This window comes from Lycorma delicatula, chromosome 2 (genome assembly GCF_047948215.1).
Source record: "Lycorma delicatula isolate Av1 chromosome 2, ASM4794821v1, whole genome shotgun sequence".
Taxonomy (NCBI): Eukaryota; Metazoa; Arthropoda; class Insecta; order Hemiptera; family Fulgoridae; genus Lycorma; species Lycorma delicatula.
In genome coordinates, this window is record NC_134456.1 from 11,125,197 (window position 1) to 11,144,407 (window position 19,211).

The window sequence follows — 19,211 nt, forward strand, 5'->3', positions numbered from 1 at the left end:
TTAGGTTCGGGCTTCTTCTCTGCGTTAAACTTATTTCCACCCTTCTTCTGACTGATTGAAGGCTCATTGCTTGGTTGTACAGAACTCTTAAGTTTGAAAATATCTGCTTTCTTCTGTGTGGATTTAAAACTGCTTTCTGTTAACGGTCGACTCTTCAATTTTTCATCGATTATATGTTTGACCATACATGCTAGAGCTGGTGCCAGCTCACTGACCGCATCCTCTGGTTTAAAGGAAGCTGCAGGAGCTGCAGCAACCTGTGCATAAGATGCAGTCTTTGGCATTCCGCTAAATAAGATTTTTCTGGCCTCAAATTAGCTAACTTTCTTTACAGTTTTGAACTCTTGTATCGACTACTTGTAGATATAATAAATAATTCCTAGAACTTGCAGAGTGGTGCCCGTGAAAATTGACTCAGACAAGTGGATCCCTGCACGGATCATCAGGATGTAGTTGCTCACCACAAACACAGGCTTCATTCCTCAAACTTGCCACTGTCAGAGATTCGGACACACAACTGCCACTGTGTGTCTGAATCTCTGACATCCAGTCTGGATAAACAGATGTACAGCCAGTCTGTGAAATCCAGCTTTTATTTTCTCAGGACACTTCGACTTAGTGAAAGTTAACACGTGCGAAGCAGAGGGTAGAATGGCTACCCTCTGTTGGTCGTGTATTTAATCAACGACCCTCAACAACTCCTTGTTCGTGAAGTTCCTCTACGATTTCCTCTTCTGTGCAGTTTAATAAATCTCTACACACGACTACACCCTTCGAGGTATTTAATGTACTATGGAGTGCCTAACGTCCAAGACGGTTTGAGGAGCCGTGACAATTGTAGATGATTGATAGTTTCAACAAACAGCCCACTAGAAGTCTTCTTTGTTTCTTTTACATGTTCTTCAGCAATTTCCATGATGCCTAGAGTATTACCAAAGAAGTGACTTTTGAGAAATTCCCTCGGTTTTTTTTTATTACTAAATATTTTGGAATCATTCCATTACGCTTCAGTTGAAACTTGGTCCTATCCGTCTTCTCTCTCTTTATAACTTCAATACTTTTCGTTCCCCTCGCTTCCAAAGAAAAGGCTTTCCAAGACGAGGATGTTTATGTGTATCCTCTGCCGCGGAAGCTGTGGAAGTTGAAATTCTTTATCCTATGTTTTGCTAGTCAATATGTTACAAGGTGCCGGCAGAGAGATGGTTGAGCGTGCCCCGAATCATTGATCCTGCCTGGGCTCCTCCAGTCAACCGTCTCCCACAAATTTAGCCCAGCCTGGGAGTCAGATACTGCCCCACCCACTATATCGATATCCCAGGACTCGCACTAGCAGTAAGGGCGCTGATACCCTTACTCATTAGTAAATCCTGCCAAGGGTCGAAATGACTGGCTCAACTGAATGGCGCAAGATATCGATAGAGCTAAATTCACATCAGGCCATCCTCAACCTGGCTATACAACCGGGTAAAGAAATGAGCACTTGCTGTCTACACTCCGCTCATCACTGATTAAAACAAGTCACGGTATTACCTCTCGCTCCGCTGCAAACACCGAAATCAAGAACCGCAACCAGATCGGACAGCTCAGGAACGCCAATCCCATACTTCACAGAGGAGTTTCTGAGCAAAACCATTACTCCGTTGGCCGACATAAATGAAAATACTGAAGTACCATGTCGTTGCCCGCTTCGGACGTGTGCGTAGATGTTATTGCACGGACGTGGGGTTGGTTTTTATCCAGGGCGTTATTATTATTATTGTTATTTCTGGGGTGGATAATAGTTGATTATTTTATAGATAAATAAAAAATAACTGCATAGTAAATTGAATAAAATGAGGTTCATCACATCTTCATCAAATTGCTGAATAGTCAAGACTAAAGGGATTTAATATAATAAAAGAAAGAATGAATTAGTACTTACTGTTCCAATTCCTTCCAGTCCAGAGATTACAGTTGAAAAGAATAATGGAAATTTTTTATATGTGACAAAGAGTGGTCTGGAACTAAGTGGAGGAATGTCTTGCAGCACATAATAAAATATCATTACTAAACCAACTAAAAGAAATATATTTGCTAATACTGAAAATGGTACAAGATATTTCATTGAACGAATTATTCCTATTATTAGCAGTGGAAAAATACAAATAATCATAAACCACCTGATGTTCCATTCTATATTAAATTGATTTTTTATTACCTGAAAAAAAAAAAATAATTAGTTTTGTAATTTCATAATCCAAGTACAGGGAGTTCGAAGAAGAATTCCGTGGTTTTGAATTTACTTTATTACATTATTAAAACTAAATTTACTTTATTACATTTAGAGTGACAAATGTGTTTTATTATGTGAAAATACAAGTCTAAATTTTTTTTTACCTCCTTATATAACTCAATGTGGTCACCGTTTACCGTCCTGCAGACGTCAAACCGATAATCTGCCTTATTCCATATCCTGGACACCTTGTTTACAGGACTCGCTTCTACGGCTCCTGTTATTCTTTGGCACAAGTGGTCAAGTGACTGGCTTTTTTCTTGGTTTACAATGTCTTTTATGTAGCTTAAAAGACGAACTCCATTGGCGTCAAATCGGTATTTCGCGATGTCCAAGCTATGGAGTTTATTTGCCTATCCAGCCATCTGGGAACTTGTCGTTGAGCGCAGTCCTACCACAAGACGTGCAGGGATTCCATCCTGTTGGAAAATTAGGCCCTTCATATTTTCAATCTGCGAAAACGCAAAATTCTTTAAAATGTCTGAGTGCATTATGGCCGTAGTAGTCTGATCATGGAAAAAATTGCCCAAAAATTTTATGCGTACACTTTCACATCAGACATTCACTTTAGAATACTCCAACAATTCGTGTGGATTTTCTGAGCCCCGTACCCAAAAAATATGGCGATTTCCGACACTAAAAACATGCAGTTTTGCTTCATCAGAAAATAAAGTGCATTGTATAGTTAGTTTCACCAGCAGAAATGGAATGAAACTTGGCTGTTCGAAATTAAACTCTTTGTGATTTATCATATGTAGTAGCACGAAGTTTCAATCGGTTGTGAACAACATTATGGACAGCGTTCCATATTAGTTATATTTAATGAACAATTAACGACTAACACTATGAACTGAAAATGTTGAACTTCGTTGGAAATACTGTCGAATTCTTTCTGTATTTTCTGCACTTGTTTTAAGCCTACCTGGTGAGTGTCCTTTCAGAACGCTTCCATTTTCCAAAAACTGTTCGCATTAATTAATACTTTTGTTACTCGGACTATTTCGGCGATAGACTCGCGTACAGTTTTTTTCTACGACAGTCACTAATTTTCTTTCTGCAAACCAGTATACGCACCATGTGGTGACACCATGGTATTGAAGCCCGGCCTCATAATAACATGGCTTATACAACAGTCTTAACACAGCTGCTACCTGATGGAGTATGAGTAAACTAAAACTTAATTGTTGTCGCTTCAAGATAACGCATAAAACACTACTGAGTACTGCAGAATAAAAACTTTATTCGTTCTTGAAACCCCGGAATTTTTTTTTTTTTTTTGACACATGATATATCTGTTAGAACTTAAGCTAAACAGTATAAAACATAAAGGCAACATATAATCTTATCTATACTATTATATAAAGAGGAATAAAGTTTGTACGAGATAAACAAAAAACCTACTCGATCAATCGCAACCTAACAGTTACCCATGTTTTTGGCATAACTGAGAACGGTTTTAGATATATTTCATCTAGAAAAATCCCTAGGTATTAGTAAAGATTTGCCGGTTGAAGCACAAAGTTTAATGAATTGATTTCATGAACTGTGAGTCTCTATCGTTGTGTAAAATGGGTTTCAATTGACTGATTCGAATAAATTGAACGAATAATATTACAAAAATAATGGAATTAAATTTACGTTAAATAAAATATAATAATTTTAAACAAATTTTTGTTTTACAATAATGGACTTCCCATGGGGACAGCGTGTGAGGACAGAGTGGTGAGGTATGCGAACACCTCGTGGAAGGCTAGATCAATCATGACAATCAACCGGTAACAAATGCGGTGTCCCTGGGGCGCTGATTCAAGAGGTGCAATGGAGTGCTCTTATAATATTTCTGCAGACAGTCGTCCGATTTTAAAAATTTGAACGGGTTATTTGTTAGTATGTTGAAGGCTAACTTTTGCATGCATCAGGTGCACTCTCAATGTAACAGATCATGTTTATTCGAAAATGTATATAAACGTACAGTGCAGAAATTCCGGGGATGGAGCTTTCTGGGTAGATGAGAATGGCAACTGAAGCAAGCTCTGTAGATGTCCAGGGCGCCGGTTCCCCTGGCAACTTAGGATTGTTCTGACTAGATGGGCTGGATAGTAATAAAATATTTTAATTATTAATATAATATTTCATTATATTTTACACCTTGCAGATAGCGCCTTTTGTACCAAATATTCAAGATTGACTTAATTTAAAATATTAATATATTTGCTAACTTCTTTACAAAAAATAAAACAAGAAAACAGCATTTATTTCGTATATACGAGGGTAAGTCAATTATTATCCGCAATTTAGATATATTTTTGTTTATGTTGGTAGTACTGTCGTGTTGCATAGATGACGCATGCATGGTTTAATTGTTGTTATGTCTGTGCAGGTTTGAAGCCGCTAGGTCAGTTCCATTATCGCTGCCCTGCCGTTAACCGTGGCTGCTCCGCTTTCCGTTTGCACCAAAAAAGAGCACCGTTCAGTGATCCGTTTTTTGTGGTCGGAAAGTGTATCAGGGGCCGAAATTCATCGAAGACATTCGGTACAGTTCGTGAACAGTGTGTTGCCATGGAACGAATGGATTGAAAAATTCAAAAATGGTCGCACAAGTGTTACGCACGACAAACGAGCCGGACGACCGTTTACCGCCACAAATAAGGAAAACATTGAGCGTGCACGTGACATGATTTTCTTAGACAGACGAGTAACTATCGATGAAGTGGCGCGTCGTCTCCAAATTAGTCACGGTTCTGCCTACGAAATCATCCACAACAGACTTGGGTTTCATAAAGTCTGTGCAAGATGGGTCCCAAAACAACTCGCACAGTTGCAAAAACAAACGCCCTTGGACATCTGCCAAAAACAATTGGATCGTTACGGTAACGATCTTCTTAGACAGAATCATCATCAGTGACGAAACATGGAACCATCATTACGAGCCGGAGAGTAAACGGAAGAGTATGGAATGGAAACATCCAAATTCGCCCTGCAAAAAAAAGTTTAAACCCCAACCGTCTGCAGAAAACTGATGTTTACAGTTTTTTGGGGCTGACAAGGCCCAGTACTGGAACATTATGAGGAAAGGGGCACGACAATAAACAGTGCGCGTTACAGTAAGATGCTTACTGCCAAGCTGAAGCCTGCAATTCGAAGCAAACGCCGAGGACTGCTATCAATAGATGTGATGTTGCACGACAATGCCTGTTCACATACTGCTGCCCACACTACTGAAACACTCCAGAAACTCAATTTTGAAGTATTGGCTCATCCTCTGTATAGTACTGCTCTTGCCCCTTCTGACTACTACTTGTTTGGTCCACTCAAAGGGGCATTAAGGGGCCATTGATTTACCTCGGACGAAACAGTGAAGGAAGTGGTGCATTCCTGACTCGCAGCTCAAATGAAAACCTTCTTTTAAGAGGGCATCAGGAAGCTTGTGCAACGATGGACCAAGCGCATTGAAATGCAAGGGGAGTATGTTGAAAAATGATATACATGTAAGTTTCCTATTTGTATTGCAATAAAATTTATAACTACATTGCAGATAATAACTGACTTACCTTCATATATATATATATATATATATAAACCCGCCGGGTTAGTCTAGTGGTTAAACTTGCCATCGTAAAATCAGCTGATTTTCAAAGTTAAGAGTTCTAAGGTTTGAGTCCTTGTAAAGACAGTTCCTTTTATATAGATTTGAATGCTAGAATGTGGATACCAGTGTTCTTTGGTGTTTTGGTTTCGATTAACTGCATGCCTCAGAAGTGGTGGACCTGAGTCTTTTCCAGACTACATGTTACCAGTACATTCACACTTACATTGCACTACATCAGGACTGTCAAGCTACACACACTCAAACACACACACATGTACATATCTACGAAAAAGATGACATAACTAAAAATTTATTGATGACCTGATATGAAATACCAGCCAGTCATCCCCCAAAAACAGCATCACCATTCACAACAAAATCAAACATCCTCGGCCAAGCTTATCAAGGAGAGTGAGGAATGTAGTTTTTTGTTTCCTTCTTCATTGCTGAATACAGTGGTATGTTTCAATTTGGTAAACCCAATAAAATGCAAATGATATTCAGCTCTACAAGTGAATTCTTCCATCTGTTCATTACAGGGACTGGATGTACTCGTATAATGAATATTATTATTCTCAGAGGATGTTTTAAAATACCACTTGATCATGATTAAGGATAAGTAAAGAGAATAACAAGATTAACTTGAATTTAATCCTAAACTCTTATGATTTTGAAGGAAAGGAGTTTTTCACTGATGTATATACACATTTCAGTTAAAAATTCCTTGAGCATTTTTACTAAACTGTTTTTATCATCATAGTACTAATATCATGATAATTTATCCATGAACTTTGGCCCTACATAAAGTAAATTACATTAAAATAGTTGTGTTATATGGGCTTCCACAAACTTACATCATCATTTTTTATGTTATTACATAATAATTTTCTGTGTTAAATAATCTTTCATATGACTATGATGTTTTTGGTATTTATTACATAAATATTCATCTTAAATTTATTATTATATTCTGTATTTGTTTGTTTTATAACATGTAATGTATTTTCATTACTGTTATTTCATATAATTATCATTTTAATATTAATATAATATTTAAATTAAACCCGCTTTTCTTTTATGTCAATTACTTCTTTTCTGATGCTGCTCAGAATAAGGTTTTCACATAGTTCCCGCTGATTTTTCAAGGCAAATACCAGAATAGTTACTTTGTTAACAATAAAGTAGAACGCTTACTCATTTCTGACAAGATCTATTTAATATATAAAACAAATTTTATGTACTGAAATAAGTAAATATGTTATTAATAAAATATAAAACATTTAAATTAAATGTAATGTTTATATTCAGATAACATAACATAAATGTAAATTGTTTAGCTATCAAATTTGCTAGTTAATTAAATTATCTTTCTTTATACAAATATGTAAAATATAATAGCAATTACAGTGCAATCTTAGGTTTGAATAAACTTTTACAAAATTCATGTTCACTTAATCGATCAAATAATGTTAAAAAATGTAATAATTTACTTGGTAGAATAAGTAAGTAAATCACATATACTTCATTAAATATATTAATTTTTTTTAATGTATTGATAAACTTACCTCTTGTAGAGTAGATGCAACTATTACAACATAAACTGCATTCGATCCGAAATAGGTTAAAAAAAGAAATGTGTCAACAACCTTTCTGAAAAAATGAATAATTTATGACAAAAACAATTTTTAAATTATTTATTTGATATATTATGTAAGATTATTAAATATGAAATTTTTAATAATTCATTTAATGAATTAATGAATTTTTAATTCATTTATTAATGAATGGAATTTTCATACCAAATACTTTTTGGTGTTAATTTTTGAACATCTTTTTAATGTTAACTGTTTTGAATAAAACCCATCTTAAAAATATTAAGAAACCCCATAGTTGGAATAATAAATTCAATCTACTCTACACGTGTTTGTTCATTAAATATATTGTTTTTATCAAATTAATTATATTAGTCAGTTTCATAATCAAAAATGCTTTAATATCTTGATTTTTATGCGGTATCCAACTTATTATAGTCCATTCTTGTACGGTGTTTTATTATCAGGTCTGATTAAATTTGGTATAGATCTGGCCAAGAATTGGACTTAATAGGGTATCTCAAATAAAAATTAAATCAAGTTTCTACTTCTCATAGTGTTTTGATTTATAGTAGCATCTTGAATTGTTTGTACTCTCCAAATTATTAGAAAATACTACAAAAAAAAACCAACATATTCCTACAGTTCATTCTGGTTAGATATTTGTATGCTTGTTTTGTTTACTAAACTTTATGATTTATAAAAACATTAATTTTTCAGAAAGCATAACAGTCATAAGAAATTCAAATTGGGTACAAACTAAAGACTTTTATGTAAGACTTTCAAAGCGTTTTACTAACTTCTTCATTCCCTCTTTAAGAAATTCTAGTGTCAGTGACTTAAATCTCTCAGTAACACCACTTTTTAATTCGTCATCGTCAAACCTTTGTGATGCAAGCCTCTGTTTAAGATGAAGAAATAGAAAACAATGCTGGTAGCTAAGTCTGGGATATAGGGTGAATCATTGACAATTTTCCAACCACATTTTTCCAATCGCCTCAGTAATTTGCCGTATCGGCTAGGCATCGTCATGCAAAAACAAAATCCAGCAGTCGTTCATCCTTTACAGTTCTAAGATATTTTTAGTTGTATCGGCGAGTTCACAATGGTTCCATAATCACTAAATGAATACGCTAGACCACCCTTTTTGTCATAAAAACAGTACAACCTTCTTTACTGAACGTTCTTCTTTGGTCTAGGAGATGGTGAATGTTACCGTCGCATCAAATGCTCTTTTTCTGGACATTCGAATAACAAATTTAGCTTTCTTCTCCGGTAACAAAGGGATCAAATAATCCATCACCTTCATTTTTTAATATCACAAAATTCGTGCCCTGTGCTACGATCGTTTTTCCTTGTACGTGTCGATTAACATCTTCGGCACTCATCCGGCACACAATTTTTTCAATCAAAACTTCAAAGATCCAAAAAAAATTCAAGATAAAAAGATCTAAATCAAAAATCTTGAAACATCAAAGACAACTTTGATGGGGGAAAAGCGCCGGTTTTCATGGCGCTTGATTTTCGACAAATTCTTCAATCAAATCATTTGTTATCACCGACAGCTCAGTTCTTCATCATGAACGTTCGTTCATCGTTCTCGAAATGAAGGGAACCACTGTTTTACTTTTCCGTCACTTATAATTACTGGTCCTTAAAGATCACAGATTTGTTTGTAAACTTTTGGCGCAGAATTATCTCTTGCCATTAAGACTCAGGAATCTTAGTGGGTCAGGAATTGTAACACTCATTATACGGAATAATATAAACAACTAACATCAAAATGACTGTCTTTTGCTGCTATCACCTGAAAGTTGATTGAAGTACGCAAGCACCATTTATTTACATCGCCTGTACAGGAGGCAAATTCAAAACAGACCTTACTTTGAAAATACGCCTTATATATATAGCTTTTCATTAAAAGGGATTTGCCGTCAATGGTAAATTTCAATGTGTTATTGAGATCTAGTATACGTTTCTACAGGCGGCTTAAAAAAATTTGATGTTCCCTGTAGAAAGTTAGTGTATCGTTTAAATAACGTTAAGTATTTGGATTTTTCTTTGAAAGATCATTTCACAATAAAAGCTTATATTATCAATAAATTACTAAAATCAATTTTTACTTAAATATTTCCCCTCCAATAATCTGATTGCAGCAATCCTTTGGGGTTTATAATAATAATAAACAATAGTAATATTTTTAGTAATTATATAATAATCGCTTTGAAACAAAGGCTATTGTCATTCTCCTCTTACCAAAGTCCACGTGAGCACATATACCTTTGGTTTAGAAATCTTGATGGATACTGTTGTGGCTATGACAAAGGAGACATTATAAGATAAGAACCCTTATATGGTGCTGAAGCCAAGTTTCTCTAATTTTTTATAGAGGTTTATTTTTTTCTGATTGCTGTTTAAATGTGTAATATAATAATGATCTAATATTCACTTATACCGTGTAAAGAACTCAATGAGCAACTTATTTTTCACCTGCACAAAATTCAATTGTAAATTGAATAAATGTGTCAACCGTACCGTTCATAGAATGTTAGCATCATATCTTAAATTATTGTTCGATTGATCGATTAATGGCATTACATGAAAGATTGAATGCACTAGTCAAGTTTTGTAATCATTAAAATAAAACTAAATAAGCATAGTGCGAAATAAAAAACCTATGTAGAAAAAATAATGTAAATTTTACAACATGACTAATGAAGTTCATTGATTTGATGCACAAAAGGATTGGATGTATATTCCCTAATCCTACTTTAGATGACAAATAAAACCATTCACAATTTTAAGCACGACTGAAAGCTGGAAATGGTAAAGAAACAAAAAAAAAACAGATATATTATCAAATTATTTAATCATTGGTTTTCCTGAGATAAAGAAAAATGAAAGTACCTAGAAGATTCATGAAGAAATGGAAACAAATTCTCTGATAATCAGTTGTTGTAAGATTCTCTCATAAACAGTTGTAATTCACAACTGCTTTACCAGACAGTTTTCACCACAATTTTACAATTTCTAGTTCTCCATACAAAAAAAAAATAACTAAAAATTCAAGTATAAATTAGTTTTTAAAATAACCATACATTTAAAAAAAAATTTTTTTTTGTTAAAAATAATTGAGTTTTGTACTTTTTTTTTCATCTTTTATTTTGTATTTATAACTTTCGTCAATACAGTAAAACTATTAAATGTGTGTGTAAAAATAATGTGTCTTTATGGTTCTACTCTACAAAAAATTCTTTATATTTAATATCAATTAGAAGATATTACTGTCTTATGAGATAGATACTGACATAGTCACAGCAGATTTCTTACTTGCACATATCTTGAATCGTATATAAGCCGATTCCAAAATCACCAATTTGAGATTATTTTAAACCAGATTACAATTTTTGTTTTAATTCCTGTGATTAAATATGAAAATATATTTAATAATAATTAACTCCATATAACTTTTTTTATGTTACTCGATAAGGTGGGTAAGTTTTTACTGATAAGCACTACACCTTCATCAGATCTAATCAGTGGAATAATTTATCATTTAGTATTAATAATTTCTAATAGTTAAACAAACAATTAATTATCGTATTAGAACAACAAAGACAATCATTATAAAAGAAAGAATTACATGATTTATTTGAAAGTATCTTCCTCATTTAACAAATAATAAAATTAGTGAGAGTTATAAATTAATTTTTTCATATTTTAGCGTAATATAATTTTAATAAATGTAGGTTTCAACTCACCTACTTAATGATGCATAAGATTTGACACTTTCATGTGGCGATGACATAAATACTGCTTCAACTGTTTCTGCATATCCTAAAGATTTTTTTTTAAGTGTGTAACACATTTTCTGAGATGCTTTTACCTGAAAGTATAATTTATATGTTCTATTTATCTGGGAAATAAAAAACTGGCAATTTTTTTTTATCTCATATATAAATGTATACTATTGAATCAGTAATCTGAGCAAATTTAAATACAGATAATTTAGTTTTTAGATATTCTAGAATATAGTAAGTAACAAGTTATTAAATTTTATTTTTGGTGACAGTTCTGTTTATTTAGTTCTATCTAACTTTGTTTTTAACAATCATGCATATTTATCAAAGGATTGTTGAATATTCAATAATAATAGTACATACATCTATATTCAAACATGAAACAGTGTTAATGTTCAGAATAAATTAAACAAGCATTAAGATTGCATGTTTACCATTATTATATGGTGTTTTACTGAGTGGCTAGGCTCCTTTTACTATGTTGTTTCTAAATTTTCCTGTCCCATCCTGATTTTTAGTCTTCTTTTACCCTCTATTCTTGATTTTGTCTATCAATTTCAATCACTTTCTCTCTTTCCACTTTTCCCTTTCAATTGATCCCTTAAGAGCTCAGTTTAATCATAATTCTCCTTTCAGACATGACTAATCCAATTTCCTTCCCTCCTTGGAACTGGATGTAAGAGTCCTCTATCATAAACAATTCTGCTAAACATGCCTCTTTTTTCTTAATTGTTTTACTCATTTTATCTTTTATTCTTTCTCCAAACCTGTACTTCAAAAGCTTCAATCTTTTCCTTCTCTCTTTCTAATGTTTCCGTTTCAAATCAATAAAATACTTCACACATAGCATTTAACCAGACTTCTAGACAAATGATACTACAATATAATATTTAACTTAATTATTACCATGATCTGCTTGAACAAACTTTAATTATTAATAGCTCCTCATGTACAAGATTTATTGTTGAAAAAATTGACTTGACAGCTGATTGTATTTATGGTTACCTTTTATTGAGTGATCACAAAATATTCTATAGAACTGACTTAAATTTCTGCATTATTAAAAAAATCATTATAATACTTTTATTAGCATAAATTACAAACCAAATTTTAGAAAAAATATAATTCAATTAAGGCTTACCTTTAAAATTATGAGTGAAGAGACTTCATGTTGTCTTCTTCATTGGTCAAATATGTTGTATCATATCATTCTGCTAAATTTACCAAAATGAAGATGATATTCAGCCCTACAGATAACACTATTGTTCTATCCACCATAGGAATTAACACTGTATATAACATCATTACTCTCAGAAAAAATAACCATAATTGGTCATTCTTGCAACTTATGTTACAAGCATTATAACCATGATAAAGACTGGGTTAGATAGTGTATAACAACAAATTAACACGTCTTTCTGTAGAGAAACAATATGTTATACACATTATCTTAACTCTGTAAGGGATATAATGAATCATATATACAATTAAAATTAAGTAGACTGAATTATTATTCAGGTTTTAGATACTCAAGTATTATTCCTACAATAGTAAATTCAGTTGTGGATCAGTTGTAATAGGTGAAAAATTTAGTAAATATATTTACACAGAACACACATTTTATGATTAGAACTAAATTTTATTTTTAATTATCTAAAAAAATTGTACAATATAAATTAGATTTCAATTAATTATATTAAAAAAAATTACTTAGTAAAAACTCCACTTAAAACAACTTATTAACCTCACATCTAATTATGACTTGTGGCCAGCAAAAAAGAGCAGTCTGCTTGTTTCAACAAATCTCCCAGATCCATAGTAATTTCAAATTACTAGAACATTGAGAATTTTTTTTTTTTTTTTTTTTAAATAAAAAGTTTCATTTTTAACAAATTAAAAGCCTAAGTTTAAATATAAAATTATCATTTAGTCATTGTTAATACTTTTCCAAGTAAGAATCTAGAGAATTGAATTTGTCACTCCCAGTATTATTTCAGAGTGGATATGAAATAATGACTAATATTTTCATCCAATTGACGGCAATCAACCAGCACTTAGAGAAGAAGATTCAGAAATATCATTAGAACTTCCAACACAAACTTAGAAAGAAGGCTACTGAGTTGACATAATCATGGCACCATCAACTCAAGAAACAATAAATCCTTATGAAATTTCTTGAATCCTATCCAAATACAGAATTTTCAAGTTATTAGTTTAAGTATCAGTTACATAACTTTTTTTTTAAAGAAAACATCAATAGACAGTTTGTTTAAAAAAAGTGATTGTTAACAGTGATTATTTGAGATAAAACCAGAAATAGTATGAAGAAATTTTAATTATTTACAAAAGCAAGTATAGTATCAAGTTATTAATTAAATTAATCTGTCTGTGGTTTTTCTGAAGTTTCACTTTTTCTCAAAATAATTAAAACTGATAATTCTGAAGTAGTTAAAAATATTTATTAACATTGTTTATTTTTTTTTACTATTTTCCTATCTTAAGGAAAAACATTATTGAACCTTACTGAGCTAAAATACTTTTTTAATCACAAATACGAGTACGTTAAAAATAAATTCATTATTATAATTATGTAAACACATTTATATTAATGACTGCTAATGTATAACTCTCAGTAATTTAACATCAATGAGTTCTACATTGCCCTACACCAGAGATTGAAATGATTCACTTAATCGAATATTTTTTGTCTCTGTGATGGCTATTCTTCTACGGAGTTTCACTGTGTTAATAATTAATAATCAATCGATATAAGTAATAACTGTGTTCCATATAATAAAAACAGTGGTACCAGGAAGTAATTAATTAAATAATTATTTATTAATTCATTCTCTTTAATAGTTACAGTTGTTACCCAATTACTCATAAATTACTGTCTTTTCTACACAGTTCAATATTTTCCTATATCTAGGAATATAAACTATATATTGTGTATATAACTGTATATTGTATTTGTATATAAACTGTAAATATTCAACATACTGCTGAATTATTTTATGATATTAACCCTTCCACATATTTTGAATGGAAGAGATACTTTTATAGAAAATGAAGGATGAAGTTTAAACCAAGTTTTAATGAATTGGGAACAATAAAATGATAATTTATATTTATACATACCAATAAATGTGTACCATGTGTGCAAAGTAAACCGACAAATATAGTTCCCAAAAACCCTTGCAGAAGGCCAGCATTTTTAAATGCAACCGGCATTGCTAGTACTCCTGAACCAAGGCTTGATTTGACTACATGTAATAAAGCTTCGATATCTCTATAAAAATACAAAAATAACTATTAATTAAATATGAAAGTTAATTAAAGAATTAAGATTGAGATATAACTGCAGTTCATACTTCACAACCTGATGGTTCCAGTGCAAGTGGCATATCTTATAAATTAGCATCTCAGACGTAAAAGGTATTAAGTATGAATAATTTAATAATTAAAACCCAAGTCTGATATTATATTTTTATCGATCACCACAGGTGATCGTAATGATGTTAGCTATTTCTATTTAGTTAGATAACTACATACTATTGAATTCGTGAGTTAATGTAGTAATAGTTCACATCAAAAATTGAGTTATATCAAGTCCATGCAAGAGAACTTTATGGAGGCACTCTTGGACAACTGGATTTTGAAGGTTTAGTTTGCGCTTTACATGATAAATTAATACTGGTCCTAGTGGAGTTGTATCTCTTTATAGAGATACAACAAAATATATGATATATACAACAAAATATGATATAGAGATGGTAAAATTGACAAAAGTAGGGACTTTTGTCAATTTTACCAAATAAAAAGTATTTTTCTTGTCTTTAAATTTCAGATAAAAATTGTTATCACATGGCAAACTGAATTTATTATATTTATATAATTAAATGTCACAGAAATAAAATTAAAAAAAAAAATTAACCAATTGTCCTTGAAATATTGATATATGGATAGATCAATCAGTTTTAATCAATTGATACACAAATCCAGATATTTTACTTTATCATTCTCTCTCTTTCTCTTCCTCTATTAACCATTTATATCTCTTACATTTTTCCTTTGACAGTTATGAATAATATATAATTTACAGTCTAAACACAACTTTCTTTTCAAATACATATCATAATGAAATTAACTGTTTCAGAGAACTAAGGAATTTTGAAAAGTAGTGAAAAATTCATTCCTTTAGCTAATATCAGAAATAAAAGTAGGTTATGTTGCATTGTTTTATTTTATTATTATTTTTTTATGTAATAAAACTTAATGGTTTTATTACACTTAAGATTTTATTTATACTTAAGATTATAAAAATTGAGCAGTTTGAACGATCTTTATTATTATTTTTTTTTTGTTGGAATTATTAAATTATAAATAAAATTTAATAAATTTGTAATATCAGGATAAAATAAATACATTAGAAACCAATGTTAAGGTGATCTGACTTGTTCTACATAAAAGCTCTGATAACCAATTCATTTGATTATCATTCTCTTTAAATTACCTGTAGTTATTCTGCACTTAAAAAAAATAATAATAAATAGAAGAAGAAGAAAAAGAATGCCCTGAGGTAGATCGTCTCCATGTCTGGAATATACCATCCAGGGCAATAACAGTTGTTATAAGTACAAAACATATAGCTGGCTAGTGGGACTCCAAATCTTTTCCTCGAAAATGTTATCATTCTTTTTTAATAATCCTGATCTTACTTTCAACTTCAGGTCAATACACAGATCGGATTTTTTGGCTTACCTGTAGATTATGCATAATGAGAACGATTTTGGAAGTGGGTTTACATCATCTTTTATGCTGATGATATAGTGACCAGGGTTGAAACTGTAGTAGGTGTAACAGAGATCTATCCATTGTTCACTGCTCCCTGCGATGGCAAGCTTGTAATAAGGTGTCCATTTGTCAGTTCACAGGGCTCTCTGCTCTCTGCTTTGACATATGCTGGTTCCACTGGCATACTGGGTTGGACATCCAGGATTGGTAGCCCAAGTATGGGGATGTACCTGGTTACCCTTGTAACCCTTGTTACAGAAGGGATCAATTTTATATGTCTACTTCTTAACAATTAAACATGACAAAGGGTTCATGTAAACACACTCATTTAAAATCATCAGTGATCACCCAAACGGAATCAATCTTCAGTAGCTGTGAAGGATATACTACAAGGAATATCTCTAAAGTAAAGTTCGTTGGGAAATTTAACATTTAAGTACCATAAATGTAAGTTTTAAAGGCTATTTTCTTCAAAAGTATAGAATGACAGTAATTGTATTGCAAATCTAGGTCCACTTGAAACTTGAATTGTTGATATAAAAAATGACTGAAAAATCTGTTATGTGCTTCGTTTGTAGACATTGATAATTATAGTGTAAGTGATTGTTCCAATGAAGATAACAAACTTGCAGAAGAACTGAGTAAAATTTAAGTAAGTTTTTTTGATTATTTGCAATTAAAAACATAATAAAGCTACATTTAATGTAAAAAAATACAGTAAATATAATCAAGTACTTTTTTATTTTATAGTTTTTAAATTTACTGAGTCTGATTAACTAAAATCAATTTTTAAACGTTTTTTTAGTGGGGAAGGTTTTATATAATTATATTTTTGGTATATAGTTATATACATAATTTTATGTAAATAGTTTAGGATATTACTCGGTACCATTGTTATTTTTCTATAAATACCTCAGACTTAATAGTTTTAGATCGTGTAGTAAGGTGCATATATTTCTTTCAGTTACTGTTTCTTATTAACAAATTTCCCATTTATAAAATAATCAAGAAATAAATAATAAATTATGACACCCTAACAAATAACAAATATAGGGGAATAAAAGTACATTTAAATTATATCACATACAGCATATAGAGAAAAAATAGAAAAAATAATAATAATTATGAAATTACTACCTGTAAAATAGAAAGAATGTAAGCAACAGTACAGTATAATCAAAATGAATCGCATCTCAATATTCTTTGTATGGTCTACACATAAGGTCTGTTTAATCAGATGTCTTACAAATACATTAGGGTGAAAATTATTTTTATGCTTGACAATAATTTACCTTCCTATCAAATCAAAAATTCAGTGTTCTTAACTAAAAATTTAATCGGTCGATTTAATTCTGATTACAACAAAAAAACAGACTAAGATTTTAATAACGATAGTCAAAAAAATACTGTGGAAAGTTGAGTGAATGACAATATACTTTTTTCTTTTTTAAACAATATTGACTGCTATGGTCATATGCCACAAATAAATGCTAATAATATCAAGTGAAACTGTACCCAATAATGTTTAACTTCTATAATCTATAATCTATAAAAAAATATTAATCTGTATAAAATCTGTAGTTCAGTTTAATAGGTTCATTGAATACATTCCAGCTGTTGATTTAAATTCTTATTTCATGTTTTTTAATGACTAATACTCCTTTAGGTATTGTAGACAAACACTATCATTTTGCACTATTGTTTTTGTAATGCACAACATATAAAGAAAAAAATATTGTTTAGCCGTTTAATCATTATTACCTTTGTTTATTCACACTCTACATTAAATTTGTCCCAGACAACTGTTTGAGACATTGTTTGAATTTTCAACTAACAATTTATGGAAAACTAAATAATAATTTAAAAAAAATGTATTGGTTACTCCAATAACATATTGATTTACCAAAGAGACTAAATAAAATGTGAAATTTTATTTATATTTTTTTGTTTGAAAAATAGAAAAAAATTATATGACTGGCTCAGGATAGCCTGGATTAATAAAAAAATCTTTTTTTTTTATTGTATCCATATTTACAGGATTGTAGTGTACATTAATTATCAATACATAATTTTTTTAATAAGGATTAATTTTTTGACATCTTTTTTTTTAGGTATGGTAAGTAAAGTATATGATTCATATATATACTGTCTACCAGCATTTATTTAACTAGCAGTTTTTCCATTAATTAAATGTAATGAATGGTACATCCTGTGAGAACACCTTTGCACTGAGGACTAAAGGTTCCTCCTAAAACCAAGAATTAACTGTAAATGTCTTCTTTTTTAAATAAGCTTTTGTGAGATTTGTTTTAACTTACCAATATTGTAAAATTTCTGTTACATTTCCAGCTTATTAGAAAAAAGTAATATTATATAAGTTAAGCTTAACCTATTATATAAGTTTATTAGATGTTTTCCCGTATTACATTATCATTACAAAACAATTTTCTTGTGTGTTAATGATATATAAAACTTTAAATTTTTGTCAGTTATTAATCTACAAAATCGAATATATTAGGAACGTGTTTTCTGTTGTTTTTTTTTTCAGTAATCAATAATCTGAATAATTTATTCTCTTATTTTTTGGTAAGCCCTGCCTTAAACCTATTAATGACTATCTCAAAAGCTAACTTCTCTACTACTTCATACTGTGGGCTCACAATTTCTTAGATTGATTACTACTATATTATTAATTAAAGTTTTATTAAAAATTATTCAAGTGTATAAAAAGTAAATAAACTTTAGTCAACATATAAAAGTATTTGTACTTGAAATTGCTTGTTAAAAATGATTTGCTTTACAGGTAGTACCTTCTGTTTTTGTCTTTTTACATTTCTATAATAAAATAATTGAATTAATGTCTTTTAAAATGAAAAAAGAAGGATTACACAGCCTTAATTTGTGATAGTTAAAAAAAAAAAAACATATTTTAGTACTGTTTCTATTACTCACCTGGTTGCCAATTTTGATGATTCATCATTTTCACCTGCTTCTATATTATTAGTTTTTTCTGATATGTGTAACTGAGTCCTGAAAATTTCTTTTATTTTAGGTCACAACAGCATGATTGAGAAGTTTTAAAAATTTTTCTTAATTTTCTACATTATTATTATAGTTTTATTATAGTGGTAAGCAATAACTGATACAAGATTAATATTTTTAGG

At 30.8% G+C, this 19,211-nt stretch overlaps 1 protein-coding gene across 3 annotated transcripts in view; it reads right to left on the minus strand.

Moving 5' to 3' along the window:
- LOC142320117 (proton-coupled amino acid transporter-like protein pathetic) overlaps positions 1 to 19,211 on the minus strand; it is a 43,319-nt gene that overhangs the window by 11,626 nt on the left and 12,482 nt on the right. For all 3 annotated transcript variants that reach the window (XM_075357798.1, XM_075357799.1, XM_075357797.1), the window contains exons 2-6: positions 19,000 to 19,077; positions 14,392 to 14,542; positions 11,215 to 11,339; positions 7,427 to 7,511; positions 1,922 to 2,197 (exon numbers count right to left, since the gene is read on the minus strand). In XM_075357798.1, coding sequence (XP_075213913.1) covers positions 1,922 to 2,197; positions 7,427 to 7,511; positions 11,215 to 11,339; positions 14,392 to 14,542; positions 19,000 to 19,077 — 715 coding nt within the window. The remainder of the gene's footprint in view (positions 1 to 1,921; positions 2,198 to 7,426; positions 7,512 to 11,214; positions 11,340 to 14,391; positions 14,543 to 18,999; positions 19,078 to 19,211) is intronic.